At 39.6% G+C, this 20946-nt stretch overlaps 1 protein-coding gene across 1 annotated transcript in view; it reads left to right on the top strand.

The window, feature by feature from the left end:
• The window catches only part of TMED10 (transmembrane p24 trafficking protein 10), a 44699-nt gene extending 26163 nt beyond the window's left edge, over positions 1-18536 (top strand). The window contains exons 4-5 of the mRNA XM_060004167.1: positions 14795-14921; positions 15358-18536. Of these exons, the coding sequence (XP_059860150.1) occupies positions 14795-14921; positions 15358-15479 (249 nt within the window). The 3' untranslated portion in view covers positions 15480-18536. The remainder of the gene's footprint in view (positions 1-14794; positions 14922-15357) is intronic.
• Positions 18537-20946: the final 2410 nt, after the last annotated feature.

Consider the following 20946-nt stretch of genomic DNA (forward strand, 5'->3'; position numbering starts at 1 on the left):
CTGCAACGAACATTGTGGTACATGTCTTTTTTTGAATTATGTTTTTCTTAGTATATGCCCAGTAGTGGGATTGCTGGGTCATATGGTAGTTCTATTTTTAGTTTTTTAAAAAACCTCCATACTGTTCGCCATAGTGGTTGTATCAATTTACATTCCCACCAACAGTGCAGGAGGGTTCCCTTTTTACCACACCCTTTCCAGCATTTATTGTTTGTAGATTTTTTGGTGCTGGCCATTCTGACTGTTGTGAGGTGATACCCCATTGTAGTTTTGATTTGCATTTCTCTAATAGTGATGTTGAGCATCTTTTCATATGCCTCTTGGCCATCTGTATGTCTTCTTTGGTGAAATGTCTATTTAGGTCTTCCACCCATTTATTTTTCTTTCTTTTTTTTTTTTTTTTTTTAAGCAGAGGTCTTAGAAGCCCATATGATTTAAATTTATTTATTTATTTATTTATGGCTGTGTTGGGTCTTCGTTTCTGTGTGAGGGCTTTCTCTAGTTATGGCAAGCGGGGGCCACTCTTCATCGCGGTGTGCGGGCCTCTCACTATCACGGCCTTTCTTGTTGCGGAGCACAGGCTCCAGACACGCAGGCTCAGTAATTGTGGCTCATGGGCCCAGTTGCTCTGCGGCATGCGGAATCTTCCCAGACCAGGGCTTGAACCTGTGTCCCCTGCATTGGCAGGCAGATTCTCAACCACTGCACCACCAGGGAAGCCCCTTCCACCCATTTTTTTAAAATTTATTTAGTTATTTTATTTAGTTACTTTTGGCCGTGTTGGGTCTTCGTTTTGATGTGTGGGCTTTCTCTAGTTGCGGCGAGTGGGGACCACTCCTCATCACGGTGTGCGGGCCTCTCACTGTCGCGGCCTCTCTTGTTGCGGAGCACAGGCTCCAGATGCGCAGGCTCAGTAATTGTGGCTCACGGGCCTAGTTGCTCCGCGGCATGTGGGATCTTCCCAGACCAGGGCTCGAACCCGTGTCCCCTGCATTGGCAGGCAGATTCTCAACCACTGCGCCACCAGGGAAGCCCCCTTCCACCCATTTTTTAATTGGATTGTTTGTTTTTTTGATATTGAGCTCCATGAGCTGTTTGTATATTTTGGAGATTAATCCTTTGTCCGTTGTTTCATTTGCACATATTTTCTGCCATTCTGAGGGTTGTCTTTTCGTTTTGTTTATGTTTCCTTTGCTGTGCAAAAGCTTTTGAGTTTCATTAGGTCCCATTTGTTTATTTTTGTTTTTATTTGCATTACTCTAGGAGGTGGGTCAAAAAAAGACCTTGCTATGGTTTATGTCAAAGAGTGTTCTTCCTATGTTTTCCTCTTAAGAGTTTTATAGTGTCTGGTCTTACTTTTAGGTCTTTAATCCATTTTGAGATTATTTTTGTGTATGGTGTTAGGTAGTGTTCTAAATTCATTCTTTTACATGTAGCTGTCCAGTTTTCCCAGCACCAGTTATCGAAGAGGCTGTCTTTTCTCTTTTGTATGTTCTTGCCTCCTTTGTTGTAAATTAGGTGGCCATATGTTCGTGGGTTTATCTCTGGGCTTTGTATCTTGTACCATTGATCTATATTTCTGTTTTCGTGCCAGTACCATACTGTCTTTTTTTTTTTAATTTATTTTTTTATACAGCAGGTTCTTATTTGTTATCCATTTTATACATATTAGTGTATATATGTCAATCCCAATCTCCCAATTCATCACACCACCACCCCCGCCACTTTCCCCACTTGTTGTCCATACGTTTGTTCTCTATATCTGTGTCTCTATTTCTGCCCTGAAAACCGGTTCATACTGTCCTGAATACTGTAGCTTTGTAGTATAGTTTGAAGTTGGGGAGCCTGATTCCTCCAGCTCTGTTTTTCTTTCTCAAGATTGCTTTAGCTGTTTGGGGTCTTGTGTGTTTCCATATGAATTGTAAAATTTTTTTTCTAATTCTGTGAAGAATGCCATTGGTAATTTGATAAGGATTGTATTGAATCTGTAGGTTGCTTTGAGTAGTATAGTCATTTCCACAATACTGAGTCTTCCAATCCAGGAACATTGTATATCTCTCCATCTGTTTATGTCATCTTTGATTGCTTTCATCAGTGTTTTATAGTTTTCTGAGTACACGTCTTTCACCTCCTTAGATAGGTTTATTCCTAGGTATTTTACTCTTTTTGTTGTGATGGTAAATGGGATTGTTTCCTTAATTTCCCTTTCTGATTTTTTGTTGTTAGTGTATAGGAATGCAAGAGATTTCTGTGCATTAGTTTTGTATCCTGCAACCTTACCAAATTCATTGATTAGTTCTAGTAGTTTTCTGGTGGTATCTTTAGGATGTTCTACGTATAGTACCATGTCATCTGCAAATAGTGACAGTTTTACTTCTTCTTTTCCAATCTGTATTCCTTTTATTTCTTTTTCTTCTATGATTGCTGTGGCTAGGATTTCCAAAACTATGTTGAATAAGAGTGGCTAGAGTGGACACCCTTGTCTTGTTCCTGATCTTAGTGGAAATGCTTTCAGTTTTTCACCATTGAGTATGATGTTTGCTGTGGGTTTGTCATATAAGGCCTTTATTGTGTTGGGGTAGGTTCCCTCTATGCCCATTTTCTGGAGAGTTTTTATCATAAATGGGTGTTTAATTTTGTCAAAAGCTTTTTCTGCATCTATTGAGATGATCATATAGTTTTTATTCCTCAGTTTGTTAATGTGGTGTATCACACTGATTTGTGTATATTGAAGAATCTTTGCATCCCTGGGATAAATCCCACTTGATCATGGTGTATGATCCTTTTGATATGTTGTTGGATTCTGTTTGCTCGTATTTTGTTCAGGAACTTTGCATCTCTGTTCATCAGTGATATTGGTCTCCAATTTTCTTTTTTTGTGGTATCTTTTTCTGGTTTTGGTATCAGGGTGATGGTGGCTTCATAGAATGGATTTGGGAGTGTTCCTCCCTCTGCAATTTTTTGGAAGAGTTTGAGAAGGATCGGTGTTAGCTTTTCTCTAAATGTTTGGTAGGATTTGCCTGTGAAGCTATCTGGTCCTGGAATTTTGTTTGTTGGAAGATTTTAAATTACAGTTTCAATTGGGAGATTGGGATTGACATGTATACACTGATGTGTATAAAATGGATGACTAATAAGAAAAAATAAATAAATAAACAACAACAAAAAAAATTACAGTTTCAATTTCATTGCTTGTGATAGGTCTATTTATATTTTCTAATTCTTTCTGGTTCAGTCTTGGAAAATTGCACCTTTCCAAGAATTTGTCCATTTCTTCGTGGTTGTCCATTTTATTGGCATATTGTTGTTTGTAGTAGTCTCTTATAATCCTTTGTATTTCTGCGGTGTTGGTTGTGATTTCTCCTTTTTCATTTCTAATTTTATTGATTTGCGTCCTCTCCCTTTTTTTCTTGATGAGTCTGGCTAACGGTTTATCAACTTTGCTTATCTTCTCAAAGAACCAGCTTTTAGTTTTATTGAACTTTGCTATTGTTTTCTTTATTTCTATTTCATTTATTTCTGCTCTGATTTTTATGATTTCTTTCCTTCTACTGACTTCGGGTTTTCTTTGTTCTTCTTTCTCTAGTTGCTTTAGGTGTAGGGTTAGATTGTTTATTTGCAATTTCTCTTGTTTCTTGAGGTGAGATTGAATTGCTATAAACTTCCCTCTTAGAACTGCTTTTGCTGCATCCCATAGGTTTTGGGTTGTCGTGTTTTCATTGTCATTTGTTTCTATGTATTTTTTGATTTCTTCTGTGATATCTTGGTTATTTAGTAGTGCACTGTTTAGCCTCCATGTATTTGTGGGTTTTTTGGGGTTTTTTTTGGCTGCATTGGGTCTTTGTTGCTGCGTGCAGGCTTTCTCTCGTTGCAGCGAGCAGGGGCTACTCTTCGTTGCGGTGTGCGGGCTTCTCATTGTGGTGGCTTCTCTTGTTGCAGAGCACAGGCAGGCTTCAGTAGTTGCGGCATGAGGGCTCAGTAGTTGTGGCTCGCGGACTCTAGAGCACAGGCTCAGTAGTTGTGGCACACGGGCTTAATTGCTCCACGGCATGTGGGATCTTCCTGGACCAGGGCTTGAACCCATGTCCCCTGCATTGGCGGGTGGATTCTTAACCACTGCGCCACCAGGAAGTCCCTGTATTTGTGTTTTTTACAGTTTTTTTCCTGTAATTGATTTCCAGTCTCATGGCATTGTGGTCAGAAAAGATGCTTGATACGATTTCAGTTTTCTTAAATTTTCCGAGGCTTGATTTGTGACCCAAGATGTGATCTGTCCTGGAGAATATTCTGTGTGCACTTGAGAAGAAAGTGTATTCTGCCACTTTTGGGTGGAATGTTCTATGAATATCAATTAAATGTATCTGGTCTGTTGTGTCATTTAAAGCTTGTGTTTCCTTATTTATTTTCTGTTTGGATGATCTGTCCATTGGTATAAGAGGGGTGTTAAAGTCCCCTGCTATCATTGTGTTACTGTCAGTTTCCCCTTTCATGGTTGTTAGCATTTGCCTTATATATTGAGGTGCTCCTATGTTGGGTGCATAAACATTTATAATTGTTATATCTTCTTCTTGGATTGATCCCTTGGTCATTATGTAGTGTCCTTCGTTATCTCTTGTAACAGTCTTTATTTTAAAGTCTATTTTATCTGATAGAGTATTGCTACTCCAGCTTTCTTTAGATTTCCATGGAATAGCTTTTTCCACCCCTTCATTTTCAGTCTGTATGTGTCCGTAGGTCTGAAGTGAGTCTCTTGTAGACAGCATATATATGGGTCTTGTTTTTGTATCTATTTGGTCAGTCTGTGTCTTTTGGTTGAGGCATTTAATCCATTTTACATTCAAGGTTATTATTGATATGTATATTTCTATTACCATTTTCCTAATTGTTTTGGGTTTGTTTGGTTTGTTTTTGTGGGTCTTTTTCTTCTCTGTGTTTCCCACCTAGAGAAGTTTCTTTAGCATTTGTTGTAAAGCTGGTTTGGTGATGCTGAATTCTCTTAGCTTTTGCTTGTCTGAAAAGCTTTTGATTTCTCTGTAGAATCTGAATGAGATCCTTGCTGGATAGAGTAACCTTGGTTGTAGGTTTTTCTCTTTCATCACTTTAAGTATATCCTGCCACTCCCTTCTGGCCTGCAGAGTTTCTGCTGAAAAGTCAGCTGATAACCTTATGGGGTGTCCTTTGTATGTTATTTTTTGTTTTTCCCTCACTGCTTTTAATATTTTTTCTTTGAATTTAATTTTTGTTAGCTTGATTAATATGTGTCTTTGTCTGTTTCTCCTGGGGTTTATCCTGGATGGGACTCTCTGTGCTTCTTGGACTTGGTGGCTGTTTCCTTTCCCATGTTAGGGAAGTTTTCCACTATAATCTCTTCAGATATTTTCTCAGACCCATTCTTTTTCTCTTCTTCTGGGACCCCTATAATTCAAATGTTGGTGCGTTTAGTGTTGTCCCAGAGGTCTGTGAGATTGTCTTCAGTTCTTTTCATTCTTTTTTCTTTATTCTGCCCCTCGGCAGTTATTTCCACGATTATGTTTTCCAGCTCACTTATTCGTTCTTCTGTCTCAGTTATTGATTCCTTCTACTGTATTTTTCATTTCAGTTATTGTGTTGTTCTTCTCTGTTTGTTCTTTAGTTCTTCTAGGTCTTTGTTAAACATTTCTTGTATTTTCTCAATCCGTGCTTCCATCCTATTTCCAAGATTCTGGATCATCTTTACTATAATTAACTCTGAAGTTTTTTTCAGGTAGATTGCCTGTTTCCTCTTCATTTATTTGATCTTTTAGGCTTCTACCTTGATCATTCATCTGTGACATTTTTTTGCTGTTTCCTTCTTTTTTTTTTTTTTTTTTTGAGGCTTTCAGCACTGGACTTTGTACACTGTTGGGTAAAGTTGGGTCTTGGTGCTGAGATGAGGACCTCTGGGAGACCTCACTCCGATGAATATTCCCTGGGGTCTGAGGTTCTCTGTTAGTCTGGTGGTTTGGACTCAGAGTTCCCACCACACGAGCTTTGGCCTGACCCCTGGCTCGTGAACCAAGATCCTGCAAGCCACGCGGAGTGGCAAAAAAAAGGGGAGGGGGGGAGAACGATGACAAAGAAAAAAATAAAATTAGACTAGGAAACTAGCAGATATGTTAGAAAGAATATAAAAATTAAAATATATTTGAAACAACCAGAAGGTAAAACAGAACCACAGTAGTAAGAAAGGAGGAGAGGAAAAAAAAAAGAAAGGTGGAAAAGGCCTTGGCTGTGGAGGGTGGGACCTAAGCAGGGATGGGGTTTGGGTGGTGGGTGGGACCTATGCTTAGGACTTATGCTTAGGGCTGGAAAAGGCCCTGGGGTGGGGGGTGGGGCACTTAGGCTCAAGGAACAGAAGGGGCTCAGAGGGTGGGGGACCCCACCTGGGAGCTCAGCAGGTCTCCGGGCTCAAGTGGGCAGGGCCATCCCAGAGGGCCCCCTCCCACCTGCCTCTCCTGATCTCCCTGGCTTCCCTCCTATACCCCCAGGACCCTCGCAGCCCCGAGGGGGCCTCTGAGGGGGTAGGACCCAGCCCGAGAGCCAGGCAGACTTCTGCCTATTGGTCAGGGGATAGCATGCTCCCCACTGATCCGAGCCCCCAAAGGTCCCTCCAGGCGTGGGAAACCCTCCCCCCTCAGCCACCCCTCAGGAGCACTGGTCCTATCTGGCCTCCACTTCTCCTCCCCTCTCAGTCCCCCCACATCCTACCAGTTCGCTTGTGGTTTCCTCCCATCACCTTGGGCGTGGAGGTCCCCCACCAGCATCTTGCAGGCACCCTAATTTTGGGGAGACGCAGACTCCACGTCTTCCCACACTGCCGTCTTGACTCCACCCCCCCCCCCACGTGGCATTTTAGAATCCCCATACCTCCTGGAATTTCCATCATCCTTGGACTTTGTTGACACTGGGAAAGGGCCTTTATCTTTCCTGACCTTTTACTTAACCCAAGAGGGGAATCCCTAGCAGAAAGGAAACCACAGTGCTTCCTTTGCCTGCTTCCTGCTTCGGAAGTCTGGCACGTCCTAAGCCTTTCTTTACGCACATGGTTACAACACAACTCTAAATTCTCTTTCTTAACCAAGAAACTCCTCCCACTGCTTTCTTCGGTGGTCTACCTCCCCACTCCCCCACCCCACAAAAAGCAGATCAGACTGAGACAGAGGAGGACAAGTGGTTATTACACAGGCCAAAGACTAGCCCTTTTCTCAGTCTGTGGCTAGACTGCCTTAAACCTTGCTCAGAAATAGCTATTAGTTGTCTCTGGGCTAATGCCTGTGACAAGAACATGGATAATAGAAGCACTTGTTGAGTGGTTAATTACCAGAGAGCACTGAGCCTATGTAGAGGTTTTGAGGCATTTAATTTCAGGCCCTTGAGACAAGGGAGAGACTTTATCTCCAGAGGATTGCGGCCCTTCAGCATCAGTATTTAGATTCAGGAAGGTGGCACATTTCTTTTAATGTTGTTTTCACATCACAGCTCTCCCTCACATTTGGGGACTTCATAATTCTGAAATCCCATGTGGTCCTGTAAGATTCAGTAGTAATCGCTGTCTAAATAGCTGGACAGAGTACCACACTACCTACTAAATTGTTATGGAGGATTAGTTAATGCATGTGAATTGCTATGTAAACACGATACAAATGTAAGGTGACATTATTTGAAGGCAGAATGGTTGCCATTTTGTAAAGAAGCATAGGCTTGTAGTTTGAATTCTTTAAAGAGAAAGAAGTGTGTATTTCCTCAGAAATAAAGCACTTTTGATTCCCTCCATTGTATTTTAAGGACCTCTCACCCCTATCAGAGGGTGGCATTTGCCCCTCAGAGGGTGGCATTTTTGTAGAATCAGTATGTGAATTGAGCCATTTCTTTTTAGTTTGTGGTCTGTGAACTAGAACAGCGGTTTGGAGGGACTTACTGTCTAATCTTACAGTTGTGGGAATGAAGGCAATTATCCCACCAAGAACGAGCTGTCTGACATATCCTCTTAACTCTTGGGCTGTGTATGTCCCCTCTTGCTTGGATGTCCACATTTTCAACTCAACTAAAGTCATGTTTTGCCTAGGGGTCTATTAGTATGCCATTTGCTACCAACAAATACACCAAAAACACAGTTGCACTTGTTGGAGCAACAGCTGAAGGCTTTCCAAAGGTTCTGTTTCTCTGCATGCCCTCATGAAGGAGGAACTCTGGTTTTATATACTTGATCCAAAATCCGTTTCTTGACATAAGTTAAATGAAATAACATGGGTAAGGCACCTGACACATAGGTGATCAGTTCAGTAGATTTTAGTTCCCTTCTCCTACCCCTTCTAGAAACTGCCAAATGGCTATGACCGAGTAAATAGGATCTTTCTAAATTTCATTCATTTAACCCTAAGGTTGGCAGTATTAGCGGGACTTATTTTGCACATTGTTGACCTTTTGACCTTTGTTGAAGAAGCCTGTGATTCACATGCCCCCATGTATAAGTAGACTTGCCTTTGGGTGTACAACTGTCTTCATTATCTTGATTGTGTTAGACTGGATGGTCTCCACTTTTATTGCTATGCTTCTAAAATTTGCAGGGGCTGTGGAGTGGGATGTGGAGATAACAGTCATTTGTCTGAATCTGGCTCTCCTCAAGAAGCTTCTCTCTTGAGTTTCTCAGTGTTCCACCAAGGGAAAGAATCTAGTGATTCTCTAGAGGCTGGTTTCACATGTGTGTTTTAAGAAGCAGTCTTTCAGATTTAATACCTTTCCTTGGTACAATTACATAGAACTCTGAACTCTTTAGATTCAGATCATCATTAGAGGAATGGAAGATTTAGATATGGTTTAAGAAGAGTAATTTTACGGTTATTTTGGAGGTGTCATAGATACACAGGGAAAGCTTTTCCAAGCAATACCTACCATTACAGATGAAGAGTGATAGATATTGTGGTAGAGAGAACTTTTTCCTAGGCAGTGTGCCTGGTGAAGATGAATGCTGAGTGAAAGTAAATGCAGAGTGCTCTTAACATACAGGGAGTGTGTGCTTCAGGGGACCAGCAGCACATAGCTGCTATGAGAATGTTGGCTCCTTAAAGAAGGCTTAGAATGGACCTAATGGGTTAGCTATAAGTGTGTACCATGTATCAGGCATGTGGGACTACACAAGGTATATATCATTCTGATTCTGTTGAGTTCAAGATCCAAACTAGTGTGGGGGAAAAGGATAAAAAGCAAAAACAATGTGAATATGACAGTATATGATTGAGTGTTAATTGTGTGACACAAAGTCTGAGTGTTGTAGGGCATTAGGAAAGAGGGAATCAGTGTTAACAGTAGTGGTTAAAGGAGGCTTCATGGTTAAGGCTGGAAAGATAGGTACGATTTGGACACACTGAGTGTGTACGCTTTTGGAAGTCAGGGATTCATTTCTGCTTACATTTTACAGCAGAGCTTTCAGTTTTGATGCTAAATGCTTTGGTGACCGTGGGTAGGGAGTCAAGAGACCATGGTACTGCTAGTCTTGGTCTTCCCCTCAAAGGACTGAATAACTTTATGGAATCATGAGTTTCCTCATTTGTAAAATGATGTCTCTGGTAGCTCTGATATTTTTGATTATTTAATGGTTAAATGCAGCCTACAAGGGGAATGCTACCTCCTAGTGGAGAACCTATGGTACACATTGTCAAATAGGGTTTGCTTTTATCAGACTGTTGGCAAAACACACATCATCCTTCCAGCCTTGGAAGAGAAAAGCAGACCAGAATAATGGCCTGCCTTCGTGAGATGTGTAATTTCACATTCTTACAGACACTTTGAACATTGAATCAGATGTTTTGAATAGCAGAACAACAGTCAGTGGGGATATTGATAGAGGTTTTCTTATTAGCTTTTTGTACTGACTGATATAAAGTCTTGATGATACTCTTATTATTATTATTTATTTGGCTGCATTGGGTCTTAGTCGCAGCATGTGGGATCTTCGTTGTGACGCTCAGGCTTCTCTCTAGTTGTGTGCAGGCTCCAGAGTGCGTGGGCTCGGTAGTTGCAGCGCGTGGGCTCTCTAGTTGTGGCACACAGGCTCAGTAGTTGTGGTGCACGGGCTTAGTTGCCCCGCAGTGTATGGGATCTTAGCTCCCTGACCAGGGATCGAACCCGCGTCCCCTGCATTGGAAGGCGCATTCTTAACCACTGGACCACCAGAGAAGTCCCTTGATGATACTCTTTGAATGCTTAGTCCTGGGCAAGCGAAGAGGGTCTACTTTAAAATACTTAGGATAATTTGTTTTAAAATTTTATTCTATTAGTTATAAAAATTAGAGTAATGCAGTATGAAACCTATGAAGCTTGACTGATAAACTGGACAACTTACCCAGATCCTTGTGGCCTACTATAGCACATTCACTTCACTTTTGATCCAGATAAAACTTAGTCTAGTCATCTGGTTTTCTTCACCAAATTTTTTGTTCCTACAGAATAAAATATAAACTCAGACTTGGATTGCAATTCTAGCTCAACCAAGCTCTGAGACCTTGGGCAAGTTATTTAACACTCTGAGCCTTAATTTCCTCATCTGAGAAATTTAGGAATAATAATATTCACCATATATAGGATTATGTTATTAGGATTAAGTGAGAGTATAAGATATAAAATACGGATCACATTCTGGGTATATAGTAATAGGTCTAATTCATTATATTACCTTCTTCATCCTCATCCTCAATTTAGCTCCAGCCTAACTTTTTTTTTTTTGTGGTACGCGGGCCTCTAACTGCTGTGGCCTCTCCCGCTGCGGAGCACAGGCTCCGGACACGCAGGCTCAGCAGCCATGGCTCATGGACCCAGCCGCTCCGCGGCATGTGGGATCCTCCCAGACCGGGGCACGATCCCGCGTCCCCTGCATCGGCAGGCAGACCCCCCAACCACTGCGCCACCAGGGAAGCCCCAGCCTAACTTTCGAGGCTTATATTTGCTGTTACCCATCACCCACCCACAAGCTCGCATGCGCGCACACACACGCACATCTACCTACTTTATGGCTGCTCATGGCCTCCTAAGCAGGGCCTGCACTTTCTTCCCTACATGTTTTGGTTTGCAGATTCCCCTCAGCCTTAAATATCTGTCTCTCCCATCTCTTAAAATCCTGTACACCTTGTATGACCCAACTCCCCCACTTCCTGTTAAGCTTTCCTTTATTCTTCCAATTGTAATTAAGTTCGTGCTACTTTCTTTGCATTCCACTTTCAATGTGTACCTTTGTTGTAGAAGTTAATACATAGTGCTTTATATTATGGTTGTAGCTTTTTAGGTGAGCCTCTCCACGAGACTGTGAGCTTCTTAGGAGCAGAGATCATAATTTATCTTGGTGCCTTGCACATAATAAGCCCTCAAAAAAACACTGTTAGGGTATTAACATGTTAAAAAACAAAACAGAAAAACCTTTTTACATTTGTTTTGATTTCTAGGTTTAGATTAAATGTAGAAATATATTCATTATTTTTGTTATTTCCACTGAGTATCCATGATATGTTAGATGGTTGAAATAGCAAGTTGGTTTTCAATATTGTTTTAGTCTTTTGGCAATTCTTTACGTTCGCTGGATTTTAAACTAATATCAAGAATAAAGGTAGTTATCAGGCAGAGATGTTTTTTAGAGAAAGAGACCTTCATCCCACTCAGGAAGTCTGCAAATAATTTACTGAATTAAGGGCAGGATTGAGTAGGGATTTCATTGAGAAAATGAAATTGACTTGGATGATATGTTATGAATAGAAGTATAGAGTCTACAGTAGGTCCTATACTAGAAAAGGGGTTAGGAAATTGAATGATTAAGTAAACAGTGGCCCATATGCCATATGGAGTACTATGTAGCAGTTAAGAAGTAAGTATGAGGTGAATCTACAAGCACTGAAGTTTTTGCGGTAAGCGGGCCTCTCACTGTTGTGGCCTCTCGTGTTGCGGAGCACAGGCTCCGGACGCGCAGGCTCAGCGGCCATGGCTCACGGGCCCAGCCGCTCCGCGGCATGTGGGATCTTCCCGGACCGGGGCACAAACCTGGGTCCCCTGCATTGGCAGGCAGACTCTCAACCACTGCACCACCAGGGAAGCCCAGCACTGAAGTTTTTGGAAAGATTTTATTAAATGAAAAGAAGGAAGCCTTAGAACAACATATACATTATGATCGCATTTATAAGTATGTTTTTAATTATATTTTCTTACGTACATTTATATATATACAAAGGCGTAAATAGTGTGTTATCTTCTGACAAGGTCTAGAAAGATATACACCAAGTTCATAACCACCTCTGGGAAGGAATGTGTGGATGTGGGGATCGAGGAGCTGTGAAGATGGGCCTTTTGTTTTTGTTTCCTTTGCTTCTGAATAATTTAAATTCTTTAGTAAGGGGACATATTTATATGTTTCTTGTATAGCTAAAAAATAAATGAAACACCAGAAAGGAAAAGGATTGGGACAGGTTTGGGGGACTATATTCTACAAAGGCTATTCTCAGTACCAAATTTATTTTCATTCCATCCTCCTTTTTGGGGTTTTAGGCCTTTGGGCTATTGTCATTTAACCAAAAAAAGGGTGGGGAGTTAGAAGTAGTCTTCAAAGTAATTTTTAAGAATATTATTTTCAGCTGGCAGAGAGAGGTACAGCCATAGTTTCACTTGCAGTTCCTTTTATAAGTTTCTATTTAAGGAGCCTTAAAGCACTTATCTCTAAAGAGGTATCATGCTGTTGCCTTCATACTATCTCATTCAAGAAGCTTTGGAGGGGAAAGCATATACCAGGAGGGAAAATGTTAAACAGCCAAAGGTTCAGCTTATTATATATGTCTTGTATCTTTTTCCTGGGGGGATTTCTTTGCTCTGCACCTCTATATGAAATCAATTAACAGATATATATGGTAGGTTAATGGCAAAACCTGGTGTTTGGGTATTCAGCTAAGAGTGTTAGCTCAGTGTATTAACTAACCATTGTAAATCTTATACCCAGTTAGCTTTATTCTGTTCTGTAGCTAGCTGTCAGTCAAGCTATTAACTGTATCCAACATTTTACAATTGTAAGAAAATGTGCATCCAGTGAAAGAAAACTTAGGTGGATCATTACAAATCCATCACTATATTTTAGGTACCTTAGGACTTCCTTGGTGGCGCAGTGATTAAGAATCCTCCTGCCAATGCAGGGGACACAGGTTCGTGCCCTGGCCTGGGAAGATCCCACATGCCACGGAGCAACTAAGCCTGTGCGCCACAGCTACTGAGCCTGAGCTCTAGAGCCCACGAGCCACAGCTACTGAGCCTTCGTGCCACAACTACTGAAGCCCACGTGCCTAGAGCCCGTGCTCTGCAACAAGAGAATCGACCGTAATGAGAAGCACGCACACCGCAATGAAGGGTAGCCCCTGCTCGCCGCAACTAGAGAAAGCCTGTGCACAGCAATGAAGACCCAGTGCAGCCAAAAATAGATAAATTTTTTAAAATTAATAAATTAGGTACCTTAAATATAAACTCAATTTTTATATCCCTATCTTAACAGCAGTTTTTAGTTTTCTTTTATTTTAAATAACTGTGTCTTGTTCTTCACAGGTTCAATGAAGAATATAGTTTAGTGAAGAGAACACAAGAACACCCTCAAACTATTCCCATTCATCCCACATTAACTGCTATTAACATTTAACAGAGGAAAATAACAAGGAAGGTGAATTGAACAGAAGAGAAGAAAAAGTGGGGAGTTGTATAGAGAATGTATAGGGAGTAAAGAAGCAGATGTAGAAATATTTTTTGAAGAGTTCTCTGTGGAAAAAATGTAAGAGCAACTGGTATATGAATTTTAAGATCTGAAATGCTCTGGTGTTATATCCCCATTTTAATACAAATCATAATCTAAGATTGATAAAGAAAAAACAAATAGAATATGAAATCCTTTCTCTGATCATATATGCCTTTAGTTACTAGATACTCTTGGAGGTTTCACAGTGGTCTGGGGTGAAAAAGGAAGACAGTTTATTTCTCATACCCTTCATTCCTTAGCACACAGTGATGTCCTTGGAGATTTATTTTGATAACTGGCTGTGTAATTAAAAACAAAACACATGGGGACATATGTATACATATAGCTGATTCACTTTGTTATACAGCAGAAACTAACACAACACTGTAAAGCAATTATACTCCAATAAAGATGTTAAAAAACAAAAACAAAAAAACACTCAGTGGATTTTTTTTTTTTTTTTTTAAGCAGAGCTAGGATTCATCTGGGTTCTAGAGCTCTGTTACAAACCTTAAAGTATTGTGGGATTTAAATGAGCAAACCAGAATTCTCTAATTTTGCAGTTTGAGTTATTATCTTAATGTTATAGTTATATGTACTCTCTCATTCCTGTGCATTCCCTATTGGGAATTTGGTGTGTTTTCTTCTCAAAACCACATTTGACTAATACTATGACGCTCACACTTATGCTAATAATATTGCTTATTTCTTAGACAAAAGTGGAAAGGCAAAGTAAAATGCATTATTAAAGTCAGAAATCTTGGAAAAATAATATATCTTATTTTATAGGCTACCATATTATAGTACTACTAAGGAGGTTTTAATCAAAATTAAAGTATGAAAACAGTTTGAGATGGAAACATATAGACAGTAGGGAAGGGAAGAAGCCCAAATTTTAAAATGTGTTAGAATAATGACAGAAGAAATTTTAAGTTTGGCGAAACTTTTAAAAAGACTCCTCTGTTATGTTGTGTTCTTGACTGTAGCAGTTTTTTCAGGGAGTGTGTTCATAATTCCTTTCTTTTCCAGATTGCAAAAGTTGAGAAGCTCAAACCTTTGGAGGTAGAGCTACGACGCCTAGAAGACCTTTCAGAATCTATTGTTAATGATTTTGCCTATATGAAGAAGCGAGAGGAAGAGATGCGTGATACCAATGGTGAGGGGAGGGAAGCTCTTGTTTCTCAGTACGTGCACCGTAAAGGAGATAGATCCCCAAACTTTAAATTCTGGTGTGCCTTTTTCTCAGATTTGCCAAAGGGGGTTGTGTGGAAGGATAATTGCTTACTTCCGTGTTGTTGCTCTACAGGTAAATGAGCCTTGTTAGATTTTCAAGGGAATAGCAGTTTTTTCTGTGATAAGCAGTTGACCATATTCTCAGTCAGCTCATAGTGTATCAAACTAATAGTACTAATCTTTGTAATTTTTAACATTTATGTATAGGATAATGAAAATTTAAGAAAAAAACTTATCTGAGATCCTCCTGTAAGGCCTAGGGGCAGAGTGAAGCTAATTAATTGCCTTTTCCCCCTGGCCATTTAGCCTGCTGAGCCTCACTTCATTACATTTACACTGCTTTTGCTTTTTTTTTTTAGAGTCCACAAACACTCGGGTCCTGTACTTCAGCATCTTTTCAATGTTCTGCCTCATTGGTCTAGCCACCTGGCAGGTCTTCTACCTGCGTCGCTTCTTCAAGGCCAAGAAGTTGATTGAGTAATAAAGCCCAGTCTCCTCCCACCTTGTATCTTAGCCAGCAGAACATCGCTGGGATGTGCGTGGCCTAAGACATCCTACCAGCAACACCATCAAGGCACGTTGGAGCTTTCTTGCTAGAACTGATGTCTTTTGGTGTGGGAGGACGTGGGTTACCACCTACACCCAATAAGTCAAAGAGGGACTTCTTTTTAACTTGGTAGGACTTGGACTGGTTTTGCAACAATAAGACTATTATTAGAGTCACCTATGACAAAAAATAGGGGTTACCTAGATAATGCCAAAGCCAGCATTTGTACTGGGTTTCCTCGTATGATCTGTTTGAACCATGTTTTCTTTCCTTCTCCCACTTGCTCACCAGCTTGGGCTTCCACTCTAGTTCTTTTACCAACATTTGTATGACCATGTTGAACTTGTTTCATTCTGATTGTCCTCTTTGGATTTCTGTGTGACAATACCATTAACTTTCTCTTGACCCTTAGCTGAAATGTTTAGATAGCTTCTGGTGATACCCTTTCACAATTTTATGTCTCTTAAAAGTGTAATGGATGTGACACCTCATAGAAATGAGCTTTGAACTGTAGATTACTCTTAAAGAAAATTTCATTTTAGAGAATTAAAATATTTGTGCTCAGCCGCTTGAACTTCTTTGTTTTTGTGTATTTATGTGTGTTCGGTTCTATGCAGTTTTATCACATGTATGGATGTGTGACCACCACCACAAGATGCACAACCGTTTCATCACATGGATCCCTTGGGGTACCCTTTTATAGCCACAGTCACCTCCTTCCTTAACCCCAAGCCCCAACCTCTGGCACCACTAATCTGTTCTCCATCTCTCTAATTTTGTAATTTTAAGAATGTTATATAAATGGAATCACATAGTATATAACCTTTTGAGATTGACTTTTTTCACTCAACATAGTGCCCTTGAAATCCATCCAGGTTGTTGCATATATCACTAGTTTGTTCCTCTTTATTGCTCATTAGCATTTCATGGTGTGGATGTACCACAGTTTAACCAGCATCTGAAGGACATCACTGTTGTTTTCAGTTTTGGGCCATTACTAATAAAGCTGCTGTGAACATTCATGTACATGTTTTTATGTGAACATAAATTTTCATTTCTCTGGGATAAGTGCCCAAAAGAGCAATTGCTGGGTTATCTGGTAAACACATGTTTATTTTTGTAAGAAACTGTCCTGCTTTTTTCAGAATGACTGTGTCATTTTACGTTCCCATTAGCAATGTATGACCAATCCAGTTTCTCCACATCCTCACCAGTATTTGCTATTTTTTTTAAATTTTTTTAGTCATTCTGAGACGTGTGTGTAATGATATTCATTGTGGTTTTAATTTGCATTTTCCTATTAGTAAATGGTGTTGAACATCCTTTCATGTGTTTATTTGCCATCTGTATTTCTTCCTGGTGAAATATCTGTTCCTTTGCCCATTTTATGATTAGATTGTGTGTTCTTTTTACTACTGAGGTTTTTTTTTAATTGAAGTATAGTTGACTTATACTATTGAGTTTGAGGAGTCCTTATATATCCTAGATCAAGTCCTTTGTCAGTTATGTGGTTGCTTAAATTTTTAACATAACTTATACAAAGGAAAATATAAGTAAAATTTACGAAGTCTTCTTACATGGCAAGTCACTGATTTAATTTCTGTTCTTATGTATTCCATCTAGACAATTAAGATATATGAAGTATTAAAAGGTAACACATCTGGAAGGATCATGAATCGAGTAAATACCTGAAAATATATGTTATAAAAGCAAATCCAATAATCACTTTGGGAATATGAGGTGCCCAAAGGCCAATACTAAGGTAAATAAGAGAAAGAGTGGACACGAATGATCATGTTCATAAACAACAGTGAAAAAATAACATCACTTGATATTTTCCCCACTTCTCCCAATAAAGTGGGTGGGAGTTTGTCCTTTCTGTAATCTCTTTTTTTTAACCCTGCTGACTGTTACAGGGCTTGTCCCATCGCAATGACAAGCATTACAGGACTTAGGGCTCTGCAGCTTGCAGTTAAGAAGCAGCATGTTGGAATTAACAGAGAACAGTGCTGTCATGACCTGGATAAAGTACAAAGGGGAAAGAGGGAGTGAGTTATGTTGTTAAACTCCCAGGCTGTTCTGTAAATGTTCCAGCTATTGTGAACCCAAAAGCCTTTTTTCCCCCCTCTTTTGACTCCCTCTGTGCATTCCTCTGGTGTGGCATAAAAGTAGTTCTGTCATTAATTTGTGCAACATTGCCATCTGCTGTTAAGAATTGATAGATACTGTTTCTGAGAACCTGGCAGCCAAATCTCACCATAAGGGCAGCAGATGTTGAGAAAGTCTATCTGTGGTATTACATATACTAAACAACAGAGGATACATCCAAGCAGGGAAGAGAATAACCAAATTTGTGAGTTAAGATCCATCCTTAGACATTTAAAGGTGAAATACTGTTCTGTACCATTAGCCTAACAAGAAACTTTCATATTTCTGACTGGTGCCTTTTCCCTTTTTAGAAACAATGAAAGCTACTCAGTTGGTTGTAGTCTTCTGTTCTGACAAAATGTCAAAGAAGAAGATAGGAGAGGAAAATACTTTATTTGGCTGATGTTTTGTTCCCACATGTGACTTTGTGAAACTGAAATTCTTTCCTGTCCTTTCCTTTTACTCATGCCAAGACTACAAACTTAGAATTTGTGCTTTTGGTTTAAAGTTCATTGATATCACAGTTTGATTTTATCTAAAAAGTAAAATTATTTGCCTTTGATAAAAGACTAGTGCAAGAGCAAATCAGCTTTAAAAACGAAGATGTTATCTGCTTTCCTCCATTTTTGAACCTGTTATTCAACAAAGCCTGTAAATTATTGATGAAAGTGATAGTTTTAAGTAAGCTTTGTTATACCATTGTCATAAACCCCTGTCATAAGCTGTTTTTATGTTTGTTTAATGGAAAGAGGCATGTGGGATTCATGGATTTATACAGATTCACTTGTAAGTGTTGGATTGGGGATTTTTGTGTAAATTTTCTCAAATAAAGGCTAGCAGAAACTATTTTAGGTGTATTTTTCTGTTACTCGAGTATCTCTTTGTCTGGATTGGCAATAATTCCTCCATATTCCTCAGTATTAAAGTATGGCAAATTATATGTGACGAATTAGAGAAAAAATGTTTATAATTTACTCCAGATGGTTAAAGTTTATGTGAGCTAGTAAAAGTTTATTATACTTTATATATAAATGTATAAACTGTATATAATATGTATATTAAAGTAATAATAATTATACATGTTCAGAAAGACCAAATAGGGTTCTGTAAGCCAGGAATTCTCTGTAGCTTCTCTGTTTTAGAAACTGCTACTGGAATTATTCCTACAGAGGGTCTTCTCCCTTTCCCTCCATTCTTTAGAATACCCCTCCCAATTTAGAACCCCCCCAGGACTTGCTTTTTTGACCCATCACATCTATGCAAAACCCCACTCCAGCAGGTAAAGGCCATTTTCTCCGTTCCTTTTACTTGCAGTTGAATCTTTTCCATAAAGCTTCTTTTTTAAAAAAATTTTTTTTGTTGTTGTAGTTTTGGTTTTTTTGGGTTTTTTTGTTTTGTTTTGTTTTTTTGTCTTTTTTGCGATACGCGGGCCTCTCACTGTTGTGGCCTCTCCTGTTGCGGAGCACAGGCTCCGGACACGCAGGCTCAACAGCCATGGCTCACGGGCCCAGCTGCTCCACGGCATGTGGGATCCTCCCGGACCGGGACACGAACCCATGTCCCTGCATCGGCAAGCAGACTCTCAACCACTGCGCCACCAGGGAAGCCCTTTTTTTAAATTTTTAATTTAATTTTTATTTTTGGCTGCGTTGGGTCTTCGTTGCTGCGCGCGGGCTTTCTCTAGTTGTGGCGAGAGGGAGCTACTCTTGGTTGCTTTGCGCGGGCTTCTCATTGTGGTGGCTTCTCTTGTTGCGGAGCACAGGCTCTAGGCACGTGGGCTTCAGTAGTTGTGGCACACAGGCTCAGTAGTTGTGGCTTGCGGGCTCTAGAGCGCAGGCTCAGTAGTTGTGGCACACAGGCTTAGTTGCTCCGTGGCATGTGGGATCTTCCCGGACCAGGGCTCGAACCCGTGTGCCCTGCATTGGCAGGCAGGTTCTTAACCACTGCGCCACCAGGGAAGCCCCATAAAGATTCTTTTTAAGAGTCAACCTGAAGTGCTTTACACATTGACTAGCTGGCCTCTTATTTACCCTCTACCTCCATTCTCCCAAAAAACAGTTAATAAATTATGTCAGTGAATGTGTAGTTTATAAAGTAGTGGTTCCCAATGTTTAAGTGTAAATACTTTAAAATCAAAAATGTCTTCTTACTGATATTTTATAGAACATAAATAATGAATTCAGCAAAATGTGTAAGTGAATTTAAATTTAATTGTCTCAACAGTATATATGTTGAATAGCTGTACATGTTCTACAAATTATTAGCTATTCAGTCTGCTACAATGATATCTCATATAGCATGAGCCCCACGAATAATATGAATTTTTCTAGTACCACATTTAAAAAGTAAAAAAAAAAGTTGAAATTTATTTTATTTTTTAAATAATTTTTATTGGAGTATAGTTGATTTACAATGTTGTATTTTTCTGCTGTACAACAAAGTGAATCAGTTATACCCATACATATATCCATTCTTTTTTAGCTTCTATTCCCATATAGGTCATTACAGAGTATTGAGTAGAGTTCCCTGTGCTACACAGTAGGTTCTCATTAGTTATATATTGATATTTTATATATAGTAGTGCATGCATGTCAATCCCAATCTCCCAATTTATCCCTTTCCCCCTTGGTAACCATAAGTTTGTTTTCTACATCTGTGACTCTGTTTGCGTTGTGTAAATAAGTTCATTTGTACCTTTTTTTTTTTTTTAGATTCCACATATAAGCAATATCATATGATATTTATCTTTCTCTGACTTACTTCACTCAGTATGACAATTTCAGGACTTCCCTGGTGGTCCAGTGGGTAAGACTCTGTGCTCCCAATGCAGGGGGCCTGGGTTCAATCCCTGGCAGGGAACTAGATCCCACATACATGCTGCAACTAAGAGTCCACATGCTGCAACTAAGAAGCCTGCATGCCGCAACTAAGACCTGGCACGCATGCATGCATGCATAAATAAATAAATATTTTTAAAAGTACGACAATCTCTAGGTACATCCATGTCACTGCAAATGGCATTATTTCGTTCTTTTTGATGGCTGAGTAATATTCCATTGTATATATGTACCACATCTTCATCCATTTATCTGTTAATGGACATTTAGGTTGCTTCCATGTCCTGGTTATTGTAAATATTGTGAAATTAATTTTAACAATACATTAAGTCTAATATATCCAAAATAGAATGTCAACATAAAATTCAATATAAAAATGTAAAAATGACTGAGATATCTAACATTCTTTGTTCCAT

The sequence above is a fragment of the Delphinus delphis genome, chromosome 2, assembly GCF_949987515.2.
Source record: "Delphinus delphis chromosome 2, mDelDel1.2, whole genome shotgun sequence".
Classification (NCBI taxonomy): Eukaryota; Metazoa; Chordata; class Mammalia; order Artiodactyla; family Delphinidae; genus Delphinus; species Delphinus delphis.